The 21273-nt window shown below is 40.8% G+C and overlaps 1 protein-coding gene and 1 pseudogene across 3 annotated transcripts in view; both read right to left on the bottom strand.

The window, feature by feature from the left end:
- Nucleotides 1-5509: 5509 nt before the first annotated feature.
- C2H5orf22 (chromosome 2 C5orf22 homolog) overlaps nucleotides 5510-21273 on the bottom strand; it is a 28305-nt gene continuing 12541 nt past the window's right edge. For all 3 annotated transcript variants that reach the window (XM_035291742.3, XM_002745063.6, XM_078365641.1), the window contains 4 exons: nucleotides 21016-21137; nucleotides 15730-15796; nucleotides 11699-11838; nucleotides 5510-7503 (listed from right to left, as the gene is read on the bottom strand). In XM_035291742.3, coding sequence (XP_035147633.1) covers nucleotides 7374-7503; nucleotides 11699-11838; nucleotides 15730-15796; nucleotides 21016-21137 — 459 coding nt within the window. In that variant the 3' untranslated portion in view covers nucleotides 5510-7373. The remainder of the gene's footprint in view (nucleotides 7504-11698; nucleotides 11839-15729; nucleotides 15797-21015; nucleotides 21138-21273) is intronic.
- On the bottom strand, nucleotides 20004-21058 carry LOC100414477 (large ribosomal subunit protein uL18 pseudogene; annotated as a pseudogene).

Below are 21273 nucleotides of genomic sequence, written 5' to 3' on the forward strand. Positions count from 1 at the left end.
TGGGGCCTGCCCTTACAAACTTAAGGCATGGAAAGGCAAAACAGAACATACATTTCTATAAGAGGGCATCTTACAATTCTCTTCTTTCATTTTTCCTCAGGAAGGAAGGAGGAAAAGGGTAGATAGAGCAAGGCAGGACTGTAACAGAAGGTACCTCAAAGTGGAAGTAGGTATCAGAAGTGAAATTGGTACTCCTTTAATGGCAAAACAATATATTTTTAGGGATCAAAAGTTCATACACAGTTTTTGGATATATCAAATGTTAGATTTTAGATTTTGAATGTTAGAAAGAAATTTAAACTACATGTATTTTTAGGTCATGCTTACACATACATTGTGGAACTTTTTTTTTTTTTTTTTTTTTTTTTTTTTGAGACAGAGTTTCGCTCTTGTTACCCAGGCTGGAGTGCAATGGCGCGATCTCGGCTCACCGCAACCTCCGCCCCCTGGGTTCAGGCAATTCTCCTGCCTCAGCCTCCTGAGTAGCTGAGATTACAGGCACACGCCACTGTGCCCAGCTAATTTTTTGTAATTTTAAGTAGAGACGGGGTTTCACCATGTTGACCAGGTTGGTCTCGATCTGCCGACCTCGTGATCCACCCGCCTCGGCCTCCCAAAGTGCTGGGATTACAGGCTTGAGCCACCGCGCCCGGCCGAACTTTTTTTTTTTTAGATAGAGTCTTGTTCTTGCCACCCAGGCTGGAGGGCAATGGCACTGGCATGATGTCGGCTCACTGCAACCTCTGCCTCCTGGGTTCAAGCGATTCTCCTGCCTCAGCCTCCCGAGTAGCTGGGATTACAGGTGCCCACCACCACACGCAATTGAGTTTTGTATTTTTGGTAGAGACGGGGTTTCACCATGTTGGCCAGGCTGGTCTCAAACTTCTGACCTCAGGTAATCCCGCCTCATCCTCCCAAAGTGCTGAGATTACACTCATGAGCCACCACACCCGGCTGGAACATGGTTCTTATCAGGTCTTATTCATAACTACACAAAACAGATCACAAAACTGCTGGGAAAATGACAAAATTCGCCTTGGCCTCCTGTTTGTAATACAGTTACAAACAGTCTATGGACACAATCCTTAGATTACAGGTACAATCGTTTAGCTGTTCCGGATTCATGTATTCACTACACTTAATCCTCGGTAAATGTTGGTCCTTGCATTAATGTTTGTTTAATGTGCTCTCAAAGATAGCATGTTCATAATAGGATGTATAACATAGGGCAGATAATAAGGTTTATCACCACCGAGCCTCCAGTGACCATCAGATTTTCAGTATTTATTAATTCATTACACATGCTTAGAGGCTAATTCATTACACATGCTTAGAGGCCTTATGATGTGACAGAGACTATACCAGAGACTGGACCAACGAAGCTGTATCAGAATGCACTCGAGGAGCTTGTGGACAGATGTGGGGGTAGGGTCGGGGGGCAGATGTAAGAGCTCACTGAAGTGTTCTGACAGCACAGGAGTCCTCTAGGAACACAAGTTGGGCCTCGAATCATGCCTAAATCAAGGGACTCTGACACTTTAAGTTGCCCAGCTTTACACAACTTGTGACTGGCAGAGGAAGTACTCGGACTTAGACTGATTCCAAAGCCACCGATACTTCAGGTGCCACTTTGTGATGATGCTGCCCTCATTATAACGGCTCCTGAAGGGGCAATGCTGCAGAGGGCAGACGGTGTGGCTGTGTGGTTCTGAGTAGTCTCTGCTCAAAAAGCTGGCCTTCGAACCTAGTGCTAACCCTGACTTCAGCCTCCCTCCTTGAGTCATCAGTGTTAGCTGATGGGCTGTGACCTTATTAGGCCAAGCTGACAAAGGCATTCCCCCTTCTCTAACAATCCCGTTTTCCTTACCCCTCAACAAGATGAGGCTCATCTTTAGTCAGGCAGAGGCCCAGGAGAAGGAAATGCTTGGGAGTGGTTTGGGAAATACTGTGAACTGGCTGCAGGTACCCGTTTTACCACACCTCCCTGTCATGCTTCGGCTGATTCATGAGGGATTTGTTGTTTTATTTCAAGTTGCCTATAAATCAGCTATACCAAAAATGGTGAGGACAACCCTAGATTCTATGAAGGTAATTCGTTAAGTCCAGAAGCAGGAACTTCCAAACACTGTCTACATCAAAAATTTAGCATCACAAATCTGAGTTTTATCTACAAGCATCCAGAAGGGAAAGTACAAAGAAGCGGGGCAAGCTTTGTCTTCTCTGACCCTCTGTAATTGCATAAGAGTATAAGATTTAAAATTGTGAATAAATGGATGTATAATATAGGGCAGATAATAAGGTTTATTAACTGAAAGACCCAAGTTTTAAATTATCAGTAGCTCTGCCTAAAGTTATCTCTTCTTTCCTTACAGGCAAGAACCTACTTTTTTTTTTTTTGAGATGCAGTCTCACTCTATTGCCAGGCTGGAGGAATGCAGTGGCATGATCTCAGCTCACCGCAACCTCTGCCTCCTGGCTCCAAGCGATTGTTCTGCCTCAGCCTCTTGAGTAGCTGGGACTACAGCCACGCGCCACCATGACTAGCTAATTTTTTTGTATTTTTAGTAGAGATGGGGTTTCACCATGTTGACCAGGCTGGTCTTGATCTCTTGACCTTGTGATTTGCCCACCTTGGCCTCCCAAAGTGCTGGGATTACAGGCGTGAGCCACTGCACCTGGCCAAGGGCCTACCTTTCTTGAATAGACCTCTAACCTTGAAATTCTGTTATTTACAGGAATATGGTTGGCACTAATAGGGGGCTGAAAATAATCAGTATTTGGAGAGTCATGGGAAGAGCAGCTAAGACTGGGGCAGCCACCAAAGGATATTCTCATTTGGACTGAGTTTGGAAACAACAGCCAGTGATTCCAGTGCTAAGGACTTTATACGTATTTTTCTTCACAATGTCCTGATGAGTTAAGTTCTCTTCTTGTAAAAGGGGAGCTGAGGCTGAGAGAGGTCACTGAGCTCGAACATGGGGAAGGGGACACTGGAGCCAGGCAGTCGGCCTCTGGAACCCACATTCTTACCACCATCTTCTGCATTTAGTTATGGAACTTCTCACTCAGCTCAATCTTGGCATGATTCACCTCAAATGGGATGCGAGGGCTTCTAAATAGTGCTGCTGGCTGACTGACAGGCTTCAAAGATCTGCTTGCTGTCGAGGAGCGTTTTGAAGTTAGCAAAACGGTAGAGATGCTGTAGTTGGAGATTGGCTGACTATTCAGTGAAGGTCCTCAAAGGAAGTACTAATGTGCCGTCCTCAGCCTTGTCTTAGTTTCTGTAACAGAACTCCTGTTTCTGAATTATAGGACTCAAACTCACCAGACATTAATGTATAGAATGCCAATTTACTAATTTGCAATGCTTAGATAGACCCTCCTAGTGAGTGACCAGAATGTTCACTGTTCAGAGAACTCTGTTCTAAGAACCAAGGTTGGTGGGAACCTCCTTAGTCATTATAACTTCATTTGTGAATGCAAATGAGAATAAAGGGAAAGGATGGTGCTGATACCTGGAATCCAGGATGCGGCTAGAAATGCAAGAGGCAGTCCAAGACCAGTGAGTGCAGACACGAGCACTGCAACTGCAATAAAAGTGCTACAACTGAAGGTGACACAGCAGAGTACGACCATGAGGATGCATAAAGCTAACCCTCACTTTCATGTGGAGCCTAAAAAAAAAAGAGTCAAATATACAGAAATAAAGAATAAAACTGGTTCCAACGGCCAGCGGGGAGAGGGAAGAAATGGAAAGATGTAGGTCAAAGGACGCAAAGTGGCTGATCCACAGGATGAGTGAGCCTAAGATGTAATGTGCACACGAAGATACAGTTAGTAAGGCTGCACTTGATTCAGGATTTTTACTAAAAGAGATTTTAGGTGCTCTTGTCACGCTCACACACACAAAGGGCAACTATGTGAGAAGTGCTTCTGTTGATTTACTTGACTATAGTAACCATTTTACTATGTATATCAAAATATGCTGTACACCTTAAACATTTATAATAGGCCGGGTGTGGAGGCTCACGCCTATAATCCCAGCAATTTGGAAGGTTGAGACGGGTGGAACACAAGGTCAGGAAATAGAGACCCATCCTGGCCAATATGGTGAAACCGTCTCTATTAAAAATACAAAAATTAGCTGGATGTGGTGGCACATGCCTGTAGTCCCAGCTACTTGGGAGGCTGAGGCAGAAGAATTATTTGAACCCAGGAGGTGGAGGTTGCAGTAAGCTTAGAGTGTGCCACTGCACTCTAGCTTGGTGACAGAGTGAGACTCCGTCTCAATAAAAAAAAATTAGCTGGGTGTGGTGGCGTGCGCCTGTAGTCCCAGCTACTTAGGAGGCTGAGGCAGACGAATTCCTTGAACCCAGGAGGCACAGGTTGCAGTAAGCCGAGATCACACCACTGCACTCCAACCTGGCGACAGAGCGAGATTCCATCTAAAGAAAAAAAAAAACACTTTACAATAAAAAATGTTGATCCCCTCATCAAAGTATCAGTATACTTTGAGAAGGCAAGACTGTATGTCAAGCATTTCTGAAAGATGCCCAACAAAAACTCCTGAAATTTCACTAAAGTGCTTTCTCTTGAGATGTATGGTGAATGAGAGAATCTTGTATTGAAAAACACACCACTGACTATAAACTACTGGCAGTATGATGAGTTTGCTGCCAGAAATCCAGGGCCACTGCTGCAAAAACAAAGCCAAGACGAGGAGAGATTATCATAAAGAGTGAAAGAGGCCGGGCATGGTGGCTGACGCCTGCTATCCCAGCACTTTGTGAGGCTGAGGCAGGAGGATCACTTGAGCCCAGGAGTTTGAGACCAGCCGGGGCAACAAAGTGAGACTTCATGTCTACAAAATAATAATAATAATAATAATAATAATAATAAAAAGCCTAGTATGATGTCATGCACCTGTAGTTCTAGCTACTTCGGAGGCTGAGGTGGGAGGATCACTTGAGCCTAGGAGGTCGAGGCTGCAGTGAGCCAGCATCACACTACTACATTCCAGCTTGGGCAACAGAGCAATAGCCTACCTCAAAAAAAAAAAAAAAAAAAAAAAAGTGTGAAGGACATTAACTAAGAGCTCCTTGAGAAGCTAGAACGCATAAAGACCCATGCCTATAGGAAATATTTCTAAAGATATATAAAATTGACAGTCAAAAGGTTATTATGAAAGGCCTGACTTAAATTTTTTCCCCCTAGATACTAGGAAATACACAACTTATTAAGTCTGCACTTACGTTTAAGTCTATGCTTTCATTTAAGTTACATTTTAAAAAAGCCACTAAAATCCCATGCTTTAATGATATTAGTATACAATTCAAAACACTGTACCACGGTATCCCCTCACTGGTACTTAGAACACAAATGAAATACATCTTAAAGTATCATCCTATTTGTGCAAGACATAATTTACTAAGTTGATTCAACAATTGGGGACTGAATTTTACTCTGAAAGAGTTGATCACAAAACATGAGAATTAAACAAACATTCCTATAAAAGAAACTGATGCTCTTTTATTCAACCTGAGTTAAAACCACAATGAATCTTATCTGAGTTCATGGGAATCAATAAATGACTAGTAAACCACTCACAAAATCAAAGCCATCAACATACTGAGATCACACACAATTAGTGCTACAGTTCAAAACATAGCCTTTAACTTCTTTAGCATGCAAAGGAATCATAAAAGTAACTCTGTAAGCACTAACCAAAAATTTAGAAAATTCAAAAAGAAATAGCACAGTTCTACAATTCTGATTTTACCAAGAAAATAAACCTTTTTGGCACAATACTGTTCTATCAAAATGGAAAGCTGAGTCAGGCTGGTCTGCTTTTCACAACACAAATAAGCATTCATGCTATCAGACTTGAGAAATTAACTCGGTGACAAAAATTCACTGGAAAATAGAATCCTTGGAAAAACGGGGTTAGGTGCCATCCACTGAGAGGCAATGATAAAGTGTGTCCTTGGGTATTAGCACAAAGTTAGGCAACACAGTATAATTTCAGCTACATGCAACTCTATAGAATACATGCGGATAAGACCTGAAAGTTACATGCAAGAGTGAAAAGAACTGCTGTGTTGGGATTGATGAATGATGGGGGTTTTTCTTTAAATGTCATTTCACCTTTTAAAGGAAAATAAATCAAGTAGTTAGGTAACGAAGATTACTGAACTAAAGAGATACCAAAGATCAGAAGATGGCAAATTAAGAAAATGAAGTTTCATGATTAAGAGTGACTCAGGGAGGGTGTCTTAGTCACGAGGGTTGGTGGAAGACAGTTTATGTCTTTGGGTATTTATGGCAGGTCAGAATTAAAGATTTAATTTTTTCCCTTACTATTTACATAAAAAGTATCTGAAAAAAGTATCAATCCAGACTTGCCAATAAAGTGGCACTTAGGGACTGTATTATTGATACCTACAATGACTGCCTAGAGGCACAAAAACCCTGAAGGGCTTTATCAGCAAAAAAACAAAAAACCAAAAAAAAAAAGTTAATTTTTGTTTGGTCAAGTGTATTCAACCAGACCACCTTGACACCAACAATGCTGGAGAGCATTTGGCAAGAGCAGGGCCACAATGCCAAATTCCTTGGAAAGGTGGCCTTCCTGTGATAATTTCACTGACTGGCAAATTTGTGGGTTTTTTTTTGGTAGTAGCTTTTGAGAATGTTAGTTTCTGGCTGGGGCAGTGGCTCACACCTGTAATCCCAGCACTTTGGGAGGCCAAGGTAGGTAGATTGCTTGCGCCTAGGACTTCGAGACTAGTCTGGGTAACATGTGAGACTCCATCTCTATTTTTATAAAATTAGAAAAGAAAAAAAAAAGAGAACGTTACTTTCCTATAAGGCCAGGGTACCCTGAGTACTGAGACATGTCTGTGGTTGTCCTTTCCTTCATAACATTTCTCATAATCCATAATTTATTTCTCATCTGTCTCCCCTAAAAGGGCAGGGGACTTGTCTATTCTGTTCATTACCATATATATATACACAGCACGTAATATCTGGTACATGTAAGTGCTCAATAGATATTGGATGAATGAATAAATAAAGTATGAATGAATCTCATATAGTCCAATAGACTTAGGTGAAAAGTGAAAAGAAAAAACACCTAAAAAATACTTAAGGAAGACAGATAAGCAAGAGTTCTATCAGTTGAGGTTATTAGACTTGATGCCAAAAAAACTATCATCATTCTACAACGGACAATAGTTGTTTAGAGATTCAAAATATCTGAAAGATTTCAATTGAAAGTTAATACAAAAACAGCGTTCTCTGGAACACTCATTTATAAATAATTAAAGGCCTGTTGCTAAACCAAGATACAATCGGAGCCTAACATCTTATTTGTTTCAAGGGGGAGAAGACTCTGCTGCATACACTTGGATGTCTAGATTTCCATAGAGGGCACGTAGCATACTGAGGACCTTTTCTTGAATGATGTCAACTTGGTCAGAAGGACAGTAATCATCCAGACTCGACCTAGAACCAAGAAGAGAAAGAAAAAAATATACATAGGATAAAATCATATTCTGAGGAAAAGCTGAATGTGTTGATTTCAACATAACACAGAAATTAAGGTGTGCTGGATTTTGTATTAGTATCAGTTGAAAGCTAGTAAATGTTTACCCTGTGTGAGACACCTTACATAAATTATGTTCTTTAAGTTTCACAGCAACTCTATGAAATAGGCACAATTACTATCCCTTTAAGGAAATCTGAAACACAGAGATTAACTTGTACAAGGTGACATGTGGCGTGAGCCTTAGTGCTTGATTGCTAGACCACTGTTTGCCTGAAAGCGAGATGATGCTTGGGAATACAGGGGCTTACAATCTTAGTGATTGGACATCTTTTATTGTGTGTATGCTGGGCTAGAAATGATGAGGGTTGAGGTTTTCCAACTGATAAAAGGATTCTATTTCTAAAAATGATTTGTTAACTACAGAAGTATAAAGGATTGATGCCTTGGTTCAAAATGAAATGTGGTGATGCGCTGGTGTTGGATTTAGTTTCCTCGGCAGTAGGAAGCAGACACGAGCCAAGTGAGTTGGGGCAGAGAACTGTATTTTGGGAGTCTTTCCAGAACTCACCAGCTACAACCTGAGTTGCACCGGGCAGTTATACAGTGCTGCTACCAATTATGCCTGGATTAACCAGTGTCTCCTCATTCTGGATAAGGGTGAATAAAGCCTTTTAGAGGATAGAATGAGAAGAGCAGCACAGAAATCTTTATAGAAGAAACTGGAATTAGTTATCTAGCCCAATCCTTAGCACAAGTATTTTAACCTAAAAAGTTAATCCGTAAGACCACCGATAAACTCATTCCATGCCCTGGTAACAGGTTATTTTTGTGGCTTAATGTGAAAATTTAAGACACAATCAATAACATAAAAAACTTTATATTTATTTATTTATATATTATTTTTGAGATAGAGTCTTGCTCTGTCACCCAGGCTGGAGTGCAGTGGTGCAATCTTGGCTTACCACAACCTCTGCCTCCTGGGTTCGAGTGATTCTTCTGCCTTAGCCTCCTGAGTAGCTGCGATTACAGGTGCCTGCCACTATGCAGGCTAATTTTATATTTTTAGTAGACTGGGTCTCACCATGTTGGACAGGCTGGTCTTGAACTCCTGAACTCAGGTGATCTACCCTTGGCCTCCTCCCAAAGTGCTGTGATTACAGGTGTGAGCCACCATGTCTGACCTGAGAAACTTTATTAAATACTAACATACACATATGGACAAAGGCCTACTTTATTTTTTGAGACAAGATCTTCCTTTGTTGTTCAATGGCATGATCATGGCTGACTGCAGCCTCAACCTCCTGGGCTCAAGCGATCCTCTCATCTCAGCCTCCTGAGTAGCTGGGACTACAGGTACACGACACCATGCCCAGCTAGTCCGTGTGTGTGTGTGTGTGTGTGTGTGTGTGTGTGTGAAGTCTCACTATGTTGCTAAGGCTGGTCTTGAATTCCTGGGCTCAAGCAATCCACCCACCTCAGGCTCCCAAAGTGCTAGGGTTACAGATGTAAGCCACTAAGCTCAGCAAGACCTAAAGTGTCTTACAAGTCTTAACAAATAAAGGGTACTGCAATGCTTTTGAAAATATTTTTGACTTTTTTTTTTGAGACAGGGTCTCATTTTGTGGCTCAGGCTGGAGCGCAGTCATGTGATCTTGGCTCACTGCAGCTCAGCTCCACAAGTAGCTGGGACTACAGGCAAATGCCATCATGCTCAGCTAATTTTTGGTGTTTTTTGTAGAGATAGCATATTGCCATGTTGCCCAGGCTGGTCTCAAACTCCTGAGCTCAAGTGATCCACCGGCCTCTAACTCCCAAAATGCCAAGATTACAGGCATGACGTGCCACTGCATCTTGCCAATTTTTGAGTTCTTTAAACACTATTAGAGTGGTTCTTGATGGGCGCTACTCCCATGAGGGTGTTTCAAAAATCTCTTAGTATATTTTTGATTGACACAATAACTAGATGAATCCTATTGACACTTAAAGGACTGGGACAAGAGGGCTGGGCTGCTAGAAGGCTTGCAACAGGCAGGATCATCCTGCGATATGAACAGCTGTGCTATGTCTTTAATATTTTCAAAGTCTACAGGGTACTCAAGTAAGTGAAAAGGCAATTTTTAATTTTTTGAGTCTATGATACAGTTTGGCTGTGTCCCCACCCAAATCTCATCTTGAATTGTATCTCCCATAATTCCCATTGCTGTGGGAGGAAGCTGGTGGGAGATAACTGATTCATGGCAGCAGTTTCACCCATACTATTCTCGTGGTAGTGAATAAGTCTCATGAAATTTGAGGGTTCTATAAGGAGAAACCCTTTTTGCTTGGTTCTCATTCCGCCTTTGCATGCTGCCATCCTCTTAAGATGGGACTTGCTCCTCCTTGCCTTCCACCACGATTGTGAGGCCTCCCCATCCACGTGGAACTGTAAGTCCAATTAAACCTCTTTCTTTCGTAAATTGTCCAGTCTTGGGTATGTCTTTATTAGCAGTGTGAAAACAGACTAATGCAGCCTAGAACTGAACATTCTTTTATATATAAAAGTATTAAAAATGCATTAAATACCAACTACTCTTTAAATTGGGGAAAGACTGGACTTTAACTGCAGACCCTTATGAAGAGGCTGTGCAATGACTAAAAAAAATCTTGTCATTATGGCAGTGCTGCTTGTGGCATCTGGTCAACACATGGTATCTGTCTGCATTTGTAACTGCTACATTTACATCACGCAGTGTAACTGCTACAGTACATTTTTAACTGCATCTCTTAAAGATGTGAGGCTAGTGTGGCATTTTAATATATTTTATTATCGATTACGTTAATTCCTCCTATATGTGTAGGTATTATGTGTATGGGAGATTATACTACCTATAATGTATATTATCTATGTGTACATTATAGGTAATATGAATATTATCTATATATTTGAATTATATATATATATGTAGGTTATATAATATGAGGTTTTAGGATGATAAAAGGATGTTACAAGGCCAGGCGCAGTGGCTCACACCTGTAATCTCAGCATTTTGGGGGGCCGGGTCAGGCGGATCATCTGAGGTCAGGAGTTTGAGACCAGCTTGGCCAACATGGTAAAACCCTGGCTCTACTAAAAATAAAAAATTAGCCGGGTGTGGTGGCACGTGTCTGCAGTCCCAGCTACTCACAAGGCTGAGGCAGGAGAATCGCTTTAACTTGGGAGGCAGAGATTTCAGTGAGCTGAGATCACGCCATTGCACTCCAGCCTGGGCAACTCCGTCTCAAAAAAAAAAAAGGATGTTACAAAATGTTTGTCGTGAATTACATATTATTAGCCTGAGTGTTTAAAGTACTTATTTTAGAACCTTATACTTCCATATAAAACCAGCCCAAAAATTAACACAGGAAGGCATTATAATTATTCAGCAATTATGTTCAAATTAAAAACTGGCTGCAGCTAAATATTAATTGGTAGGACACAGAAATGAGGATTCTTGTGTTCATCTGAAAATTCTTTGTTCACCTGAACATTACCAACTTCAAAGAGAAGATAACAATAACTACATTGTTTGTGTATCATCACTCATAGCAAAGAGAAAATACAACATCTAAATTTTGAGCTGAGTAGGTAAAAAAAAAAAAAGTATTATATTAGAAATCATTAGATTTACCTACAGAGATTGTATTAGTTTCCTGCTACTGCTATAAAACATTACCACAAACTTAGTAGCTTAAATCAACACTAATTTATTATCACATAGTTCTGGAGGTCAAAGTCCTAAAATAAAAGTGCTGACAGGGCTGCATTTTTTGTAAGATCCCAGGGATAATCTGTCCTGTGGGCTTTTCTAGCTTCTAGAGGCTGCCTGTGTTCCTTACTTTGTGGCCTCATCCTCTATCTTCAAAGCCAGCAGTGTAGAATTTTCGAATCACACTCTGTTTGAATCACACTCTGATTCTGACCCTCCTGTCTTTCTTTCTAAGGACCCTTGTGATTACACTGGGCCCACTTGGTGAATCCAGGATAATCTTCTCACCTCAAAATCCTTGAGTTAATCATGCTGCAAAGTCCCTTTTATGCACATAAATATAATGCAACATATTCACAGGTTCCAGAGATTAGGATGTGGGCATCTCTGGTTTGCCGTTTGCTGTTATTCAGCCTAACACACTTACCTTGCAATTGTCACAAGAGCAGGCTTTGGTAAATTCTTCAGTAAATAATGTACAGATTGAATAAGATACTCTATTTCTTGTTCTGTGCTGATATGGTGAGGAAGTTCTGAATAATCGCAGGTCAAACCAGCCTGGTGAACCTGAAAATAAGACAATTAAAAATTACACTGTATGATAGTTGTTTTTAAGAGCTTCTTTAATCATTAATGGCCTTATTGACAAATCTTTATTTTACTGATACATAAAGGATGTACATATTTTCAGGGTACATATGATAATGTAATACATTCATAATAGCATATAAGTATCAAATCAGGGTATCTGGGATATCCAACACCTTAAATATGACAAACTTTTAATTATTAATATTTTTATGCATTGGGATTATTTTTTCCCTAACAGTTAATATGTCATAAAAGTTACTTGCTCTCTGAAGTGTTGGTAGAACTCGCCTATATATCTGTCTGGGCCAGATGCCTCTTCTTAGAATAATTATTTAACTACTTCTTCATTTTATGATTATTGGTCTTTAGTTGAGTCAATTTGGTAATTCATTTTATTTTGAGATGGAGTCTCGCTTTGTCAGGCTGGAGTGCAGTGGTGTGACCTGGGCTGACTGTAACCTCCGCTCCCCTGGGTTAGGTGACTCTCCTGCCTCAGTCTCCTTGGTAGCTGGGACTACAGGAACATGACACCATGCCCAGCTAATTTTTGTATTTTTAGTAGAAATGGGGTTTCACCATGTTGGCCAGGATGGTCTTATCTATTAACTTTGTGATCTGCCCGCCTTGGCCTCCCAAAGTGCTGGGATTACAGGTGTGAGCCACCATGCCTCGCCGGAAACCTGATGGTTTTAAAAACAGGAATCTCCCTATACAAATTCTTCTTGTCTGCTGCCATGTGAAATGTGCCTTTCACCTTTTGCCATGATTGTGAGGCCTCTCAAGCCATGTGGAACACTAAGTCCATTAAATCTTTTTCTTTTGCAAATTTCCCAGTCTTGGTATGTCTTTATTAGCAGCATGAAAACAGACTAATACAGTAAATTGGTACTAGTAGAGTGGGGCGCTGTTGAAAATGTGGAAGCAACTTTGGAACTGGGTAACAGGCAGAGGTTGGAACAGTTTGGAGGGCTCAGAAGAAGGCAGGGAAATGTGGGACAGTTTGGATCTTCCTAGAGACTTGTTGAATGGCTTGGACCAAAATGCTGACAATGACATGGACAATGAAATCCAGGCTGAGGTGGTCTCAGATGGAGATGAGGAACTTGTTGGGAACAGGAGCAAAGGTGACTCTTATGTTTTAGCAAAGAGACTGGTGGCATTTTGCCCCTGCCCTAGAGATATGTGGAACGTTCAACTTGAGAGAGATGATTTAGGGTATGTGGTGGAAGAAATTTCTAAGCAGCAAAGCATTCAAGAGGTGACTTGGGTGCTGTTAAAGGCATCCAGTTTTTCTGAGAATGGTCTTGCCCTGTCACCCAAGGTGGAGTACAGTGGTGCCATCTCGGCTCACTGCAGCCTCCGCCTCCCAGGTTCAAGTGATTCTCTGCCTTAGCCTCCCGAGTAGCTAGGATTACAGGTGTGTGCCACCACACCCAGCTAATTTTTGCATTTTTAGTAGAGATGGGGTTTCCACATGTTGGCCAGGATGGTCATGAACTCCTGGCCTCAAATGATCTGCCTGCCTTGGTCTCCCAAAATGCTGGGATTATAGGCGTGAGCTACCATGCCTGGCTAAGGCATTCAGTTTTAAGAGGGAAAGAGAGCATAAAAGTTTGGAAAATTTGCAGCCTGACAATGTGAAAGAAAACAAAATTCCATTTTTTTGAGGAGGACTTCAAGCTGGCTGCAGAAATTTGCATAAGTAACGAGAAGCCAAATGTTAATTCCCAAGACAATGGGGAAAATGTATTCAGGGAATGTCAGAGACCTTTGCGGCAGCTCTTCTCATCACAGGCCTGGAGGTTTAGGAGGAAAAAGTTGTTTCATGGGTAGGACCCAGGGTCCCAGTGCTGTGTGCAGCCTAGGGACTTGGTGTCCTGTGTCCCAGCTGCACCAGCAATGGCTACAAGGGACAACATAGAGCTTGGGCTGTGGCTTCAGGGGATGCAAGCCCCCAGCCTTGGCAGCTTCTATGTGGTGTTGAGCCTGTGAGTGCACAGAAGTCAAGAACTGAGGTTTGGGAACTTCTGCCTAGGTTTCAGAAGATGTTTGGAAATACCTGGATGCCGAGGCATTAGTTTGCAACAGGGGCAGGGCCCTTATGGAGAATCTTTGCTACAGCAGTAAGGAAGGGAAATGTGGGGTAGGATCCCCACCCAGAGTCCCTAGGGGTACCACCTAGTGGAACTGTGAGAAGAAGCCCACTGTCTTCTAGACCCCAGAATGGTAGCTCCACTGACAGCTTGCACCGTGTGCCTGGAAAAGCGGCAGACACTCAATGACAGCCTGTGAAAGCAGCCAGGAGGGAGGTCATACCCTGCAAAGCCACACTAATGGAGCTGCTCAAGACAATGTGAACCTACCTCTTGCATCAGCATGACCTGGATGTGAGACATGGAGTTAAAGACAGTCATTTTGGAGCTTTAAGATTTGACTTTCCCGATGGACTTCAGACTTGCATTGCCCCTTTTTTGGGCCAATTCCTCCCATCTGGAATGGCTGTATTTACCCAATGCTTGTATATCTACTGTATCTAGGAAGTAGCTAACTTGCTTTGATTTACAGGCTCACAGGTGGAAGGGATTTGCCTTGTCTCGGATGAGATGTTGGACTGTGAACTTCTGAGTTAATGATGAAATGAGTTAAGACTTTATGGGACTGTTGGAAAAGCGTGGTTGTTTTGAAATGTGAGGACATGAGATTTGGGAGGGGCCAGGGATGGAATGAAAAGGTTTGGCTGTGTCCCAAACCAAATCTCATTTTGAATTTTAACTCCTACAATTCCCACATGTTGTGGAAGGAACCCAGTGGGAGGTGACTGAATTGTTGGGGTGGGTCTTTCACACGCTGTTCTCATGATAGTGAATGAGTCTCATGAGATCTCATGGTTTTAAAAATGGGAGTCTCCCTGCAGAAGCTCTCTCTGGTCTGCTGCCATGTGAGACATGCCTTTCACCTTCCGGCATGCCTGTGAGGCCTCCCCAACCATATGGAACTGTAAGTCCACTAAATCTTTTTCTTTTGTAAATTGCCCAGTCTTGGGTATGTCTTTATCAGCAGTGTGAAAACAGACATCTCTTATTTTAAAGAATATCAGCAAAATCTTACAAATTCAATCAATACTTAAATTAATACTTCAACTTCAGTCAACAAGTGGTCTGACTGTATTCCATAAGTAAATACAACATGCAAACTCAGCTTACTGAAGTAAGAGAAAGACACACTAAGAGGCAGGAGACGTGGAAGTCTTAGCCTTGGCATCAAATCTCAGAGAAGTCATTTGAACATTTTAAGCTATAGCTTTCTCATCTCAAGTACAAGGTCAAAAGGGAAAATATACGCTTCAAAGACTGCAAAATGATGTAAAAATAAAGGAAATTATGACTCAAAGTATCTTTGGCCACAGCATTCAGATCCCTGTTGACAAACACCTGACACATTTAAAATGTGCTAGTCACAGCTCTCCCTTTTTTCTTTGTCTTTTGGTTTCTACAAACAGAAAGGTTTTAAATAGGAAGGAAAAAAAGGAAGGAAGAAGAAAGCATAAATACTAATCAATAAAAAATAGACAATTTTAGAAACGGTGTACTTTTGGCTGCTGAAGAGAGATCTGACCACAGACAAAATTTAAAAAAATACACAGGACTTTCACCTGATACATAAAATTGAGAAAAAAATGTTTTTCCTGGAAAACTTTTCTAGTATTCTATTTCAATGTATGTGTTTTTTCACTCATTTCTTAATAATTCTTTCAGACTTCACAGGAGCACAAACAAAAACGAACTACTTTAGCAAAAAGCAAATTTTTCTACCCAGAAAATTGTCTTTCTAAAGGGTCAATTTTATACTTTAATATAAAATATTTACCATTTCATAGTCTGGTACTTCCATCCGTTTTTTCAAACTCTGTACAAGGGGAACCAGTGATTCCATTCTGGAAAAAAGCCACCCCATTCAAATTAAACATCACAACCACTGCAACTAAAATGACAATAGCAAATGATACATTATACTAACATTTACCATAATAACATGCTTCATATGGTACTTAGGAAATAAAATATAAAGCTGTTCAAATATCTTAAAATATTAAGAAATAAATGTTTCCTATTTTCTTACCTAAAAGATTACAGATTGTGTTAAGGATTAAAAGTGAGCATTCAAGAAAATGAGATTTCTTCTTCAAAAATAGGAAGTTCCAGTGACTTTAAAAATTATTTTGAGGACTTTATTTACTTGACTATAGTAATCATTTTACTATGTATATCAAAATATCATGTTGTACACCTTAAATATTTACAATAGGCTGGGTGGGGTGGATCACACCTGTAATCTCAGCACTTTGGGAGGCGGAGGCAGGCAGATCACCTGAGGTCAGGAGTTTGAGACCAGCCTGGCCAAATGAAACCTTGTCTCTACTAAAAATACAAGATCAGCCGAGTGTGGAGGTACATGCCTGTAGTCCCAGCTACTTGCGAGGCTGAGGCAGGAGAATTGCTTGAACCTGGGAGGCAGAGGCTGCAGTGAGCTGAGGCCAAGCCACTGCACTCCAGCACAGGCAATGAGTGAAACTCTGTCTCCAAAAAAAAAATTATTTTGATTAGCAAGAAAACTAAGTGTCTGTAGCGTGCTGTGATGAAAAATTAGACTGTTTCCTGAAAGCTAAAAAAAAAAAAAAAAAAAATTAAGAATTGTTAATTGGTATATATAATTATTATTACTATTCTTATTGAGACAGGTTCTTGCTCTGTCACCCAGGCTGGAGGGCAGTGGTGTGATCACGGCTCACTGCAGCCTCGAACGCTAGGCTTGAAGAATCTCCCACTTCAGCCTCCTGAGTAGCTGGGACCACCACATCCGACTAATTTTAAAATCTTTTTGTAGAGATAGGGTCTTACTATGTTGCCTAGACTGGTCTTCAACTCTTGGCCTCAAGTAATCCTTCTACCACAGCCTCCAAAAGTGTTGGGATTATAGGTATGAGACCAGGCTTGGCCATTATATACAATTATAACCAGAAAAATCCTACATCATCTGATATAACATTGGTGCATTTAAGGTATTAAGTTTAGGCGAAACCCTTTGGAAGGTCTGACTGGCTAATGTTTCTAGTATTTTAATCCCTCCTCCATGAATATTCATTAATTTGCTGGGAGGGGAAAAAAGAAAGAAAAAAGGAGACATGGAAGCCTGCCTGCTTGCCCACTGGTCCTGTTACTTTTTCCTTTTCACTAATGAAATTTTCTAGGCTTTTGGATCCTTACCACTCACCTAACTTCCCTAGACATAGTAAAGATTCCATGCCGAGGGTCTGGCTCTCTAGGGTCATGGTTAGTTGAGGGAGACTTTTCTTTCAGGCGCATCTACTTTTCCTTTAGGCTATTTTTTCCCCCTCAATACCAAGCACAGTCTAAACTCACTACTGTTGTAGTCTCAGCATATCTTCAAGTCTGTGATAGAACTCTCTGCTGGTGATGAGGAGCTAACTGGGCATGCTCAGTAGGCAGAGTGTTGTTTCAGTGGAAGTCTATACAAGTCTGTGGGCTGGACTTAGGATTCTAAGGTTTCCAGGCCTATTGTTGTTTAACTTTTAAACTTAGTTTGAGACTTCATGAAATAACAAAATAGTAGATATTTTTCAGTATTTCTAGGAAGACTCCTGTCCTGTGACCTATTTTTGTATCTCCATCTTCTATCGGTTCAAAAAAGAGGGAATCATTTTTAGAACCAGCTCGCTATACTAAAGAGGAAAAAGCAATAACTGATTTTTTTTTTGAGACAGGGTCTCCCTCCATTACGCAGGCTGGAGTGCAGTCGTATGATCCAGCTTACTGCAGCCTTGACCTCCCAGGCTCAAGTGAACCTTCCACCTCAGCCTCCCAAGTAGCGGGGGACACAGGCGCACACCACCATGCCTGGCTAATTTTTTACATTTTTTTGTAGAGACAGGATTTCACCATGTCACCCAGGCTGGTCTCGAACTCCTGAGCTCAGGCGATCTGCCCACTTTGGCCTCCCCAAGTACTCAGATTACAGGCGTGAGCCACCACGCCCAGCCATTAACTGATGTTAAAGTGCCTAATCAGTACTTACTGATGTGATTAATATTACTATGAATTATTCTTCCACATCACTGCTGTGTTAAGTCTCAATAATTAAAGCTTTAAGATGTTTACATTTCAGGGATGTTTCTGAATATTTTAAGTAAAATTTACAATGAGTATTTTGAATAGATAATACTTATCTGTTAGCTAATTATCTATTATCACATAGCAAAATAAATAATTTCTCACTCATATACTTTATCATTTAGCCATAGAATTCCTCTTCCCAGAGGCAACCACTGTTCCAGTTTCTTCCATATTTTTCCAGAGATCTGCTGAATTATTTTTAATAACCATAACATGACAAATCTTAGGGCTATTCATGTTCTGGCCTAAAGTACTATGATTCTATTTTCCCATTTTGTCTTGCTGTCTTACAACTGACTTTCTTTTGTTTAAACCAGAGAGAATAATATGACAGTTTATGGGAATCTTTAATCTTAAAATATGTTAGTTCAGAGGCAAGAGGTTGCAGTGAGCTGAGACTGCGCCACTGCACTCCAGCCTGGGTGACAGTGCGACTCCGCCTCATAAAAACAAGACAAAGCAAAACAAAAAGCTAGTTCTGGTTTTCCTTTGCTCATGGGGACAAAAAGTTTGTCTGATGGTTTTATTTTAGTTTTCTGGCCATTTGAGTTTACATGATTTAAGAAATATTTTAGAGAAAAGTAACTAATATTTATGTCAATATTCTTTCACGCCAGCTTCAATACCAAAGACTTTCACTCCAAAAGAATGTCTCTCTCCATACTTTCAAGGTAATATGAACAGTCAGTCAAATAAATGACTTGATGGAGAATTTAGCCTTCAAATACTGCTCCTTCATGTCAAGAGATTGAAAATCCCCTTCTACTTGTATTTGGGTTTTCCTTAAAAGAAGGTAACATTTTCACATTGTAATTTACTTGTCAAGTAATTTACTTTTCTGTTGGTAGGTTAGTATTTTTTTCTTATTCTACTTAGAACAGGGGATGCCTATGTACTACTCATCTTTAATTCTCTATAAGAACTCGTACAATATCTCATATTTAGGGGCAGCTACCGTACCAAGACTAAAAACATGTCTACTCACTATGTGACTTTGGGTAACTTACTTAAACCTTGGTTTCCTCATCTATAAAATTTACATAATAAAACCATGAGACTGTTATAAGGAATACATGAGATAATACAAGGAAAAATCTTAAATAAAGTGTACACAGAAAACACCCAATAATGTTAACTATTGTTAGTAAATGTGTTGAAACTTAATACTAATTCTTTTTTCTTTCTCTCTCTCTCTCTTTTTCTTTTTTGAGACAAGGTCTCTGTCACTCAGGGTAGAGTGCAATGGCATAATCACAGCTCACTGCAGCCTCAAATTCCTAGGTTCAAGCAATCCTCTCACCTCAGCCTCCCAAGCAGCTGGGACTATAGATGTGTGCTACCATATCTGGCTAATTAAAAACCTAATTAAAGACATGGTCTTGTTATGTTGCCCAGGCTGGTCTGGAACTCCTGGCCTCAAGTGATCTTCTCCCGCCTCAGTGATCCAAGTAGCTGATACTATTTTTTTTAATTGCTGTCCATAAGTTTATTGTCTTTATCTGAAAAATCCTCATAGAAAATTGGTTTAGCTCTCAGCAGCCCACTCCTGAGCTCTGACGAAGCCTGCCTTCTTTTGAGCTACCCGATCTTTCTTCTGAGCAAGGGACATTTTGGGATGGTTCCATCTCTTCTTTTTAACTTCTTTCTTGGGCTTCTTTTCATAGACTGGATTCTTTTGTATAGCAGCATGAGCTTTCTTATACATCTCCTCCATCATATCTGGAGTTACACCTTTTTTTTTTTTTTTTTTTTGAGACAGAGATTCTCCTGCCTCAGCCTCCCGAATAGCTGGGACTATAGGCGTGCCACCATGCCCAGCTAATTTTTGTATTTTCAGTAGAGACGGGGTTTCACCATGTTGACCAGGATGGTCTCAATCTCTTGACCTCGTGATCTGCCTGCCTTGGCCTCCCAAAGTGCTGGGATTACAGGCATAAGCCACCACGCCTGGCCACGCCATTCTTTATGTTTTGAGAGAACTGCTTCTTGTAAGCATCTTCATCTTCTTTTCATAGACTGGATTCTCTCATATAGCAGCATGAGCTTTCTTATACATCTACTCTATCATGTCTGGTTACGCCATGTATTGAGAGAACTGTTTCTTGTAAGCAACTTCATCTTCTTCCACTGCATGTAATCTGCAACATTCTGGCCCATGATGTGCTTCTGGTGTACTTCTGCATTAAATTCCTTGCTTTCAGAATACTAGCCAGGGATCATTTGGTACTGTGAGGGATAGACAAGCCTCCATCCACAGATCCCTTTAGGGTGCTAAAAACTTTATTGCCAGTGGTAGTTCTGGCAAGGCGTGCATCCAAATAGCAGGTAAAGGCTATGATTCTGGCTGATCATCAATGCTTTCCACATTGTATTCATCACCAGTCACCTCCACTTGGCCTTCCTACATCTTGCCCATGCCAAACCTACTGAGAACCCTGAGGGCCAGCAGCAGGCCAGGACAATATGCTGCGGCAGAATTCGTCAGGTTAACCTTCACACCATATTTTGGCAGTTTTGTACATATGCTGTGCAGACTCTCATATCCCCCTCTATATGGGATAAGCAATCTGACAAATGATAGTTCATGTAACAAACAGAGCTTGTTTACACAAACTGTTTGTTACACGAACTATCATCCTGTATTTGGGTGTGTTATATTTATTTTTATTCTGCATCACCAAGCATTTCCGAGCATAGTAATCAGTTTTACCCTCTCATCGTCTTCTAAATTTCACTTGGTATCTCTTAAAGTAGGCCTTATTCTTGACAGCTTTAACAAACTCCATCCTGTGGAACACAGACCCACATCTGTGGCTCAACAGAGACCTGCAGGCCCAGCAGTGCTAGGGGACAGAAAGGTGCTGAATTCTAATTTTTTAAAAGCAATGTATCTTGCAAATTTAGGAATATATCTAAGACTGAAAGTTAGTAGAGTTGGGGAAAAAATGTTTGGGAGTCTTACCCAGGGTTTGAAGCCCATCTCTGTACAGTTTCTTCATCATCACCATCACACAAATCAGCAAAAGTAGCTTCCAAATCCTCTAATTGATGAATTCGAGTATCAACAATATCGACCAAATCTTCCTTTAAATACATTGGAAAACTGAGATTATATAGTTATTCTTTCAAAAAACAAGCAACATCCTATTACAAAAAACCTTGGCTCAATTAGTTAAAATGTAATTTTCAAGTACTAACCATGGGCTTCACCAACACACAC

Source organism: Callithrix jacchus, chromosome 2 (genome assembly GCF_049354715.1).
Source record: "Callithrix jacchus isolate 240 chromosome 2, calJac240_pri, whole genome shotgun sequence".
In the NCBI taxonomy this organism is placed as follows: domain Eukaryota; kingdom Metazoa; phylum Chordata; class Mammalia; order Primates; family Cebidae; genus Callithrix; species Callithrix jacchus.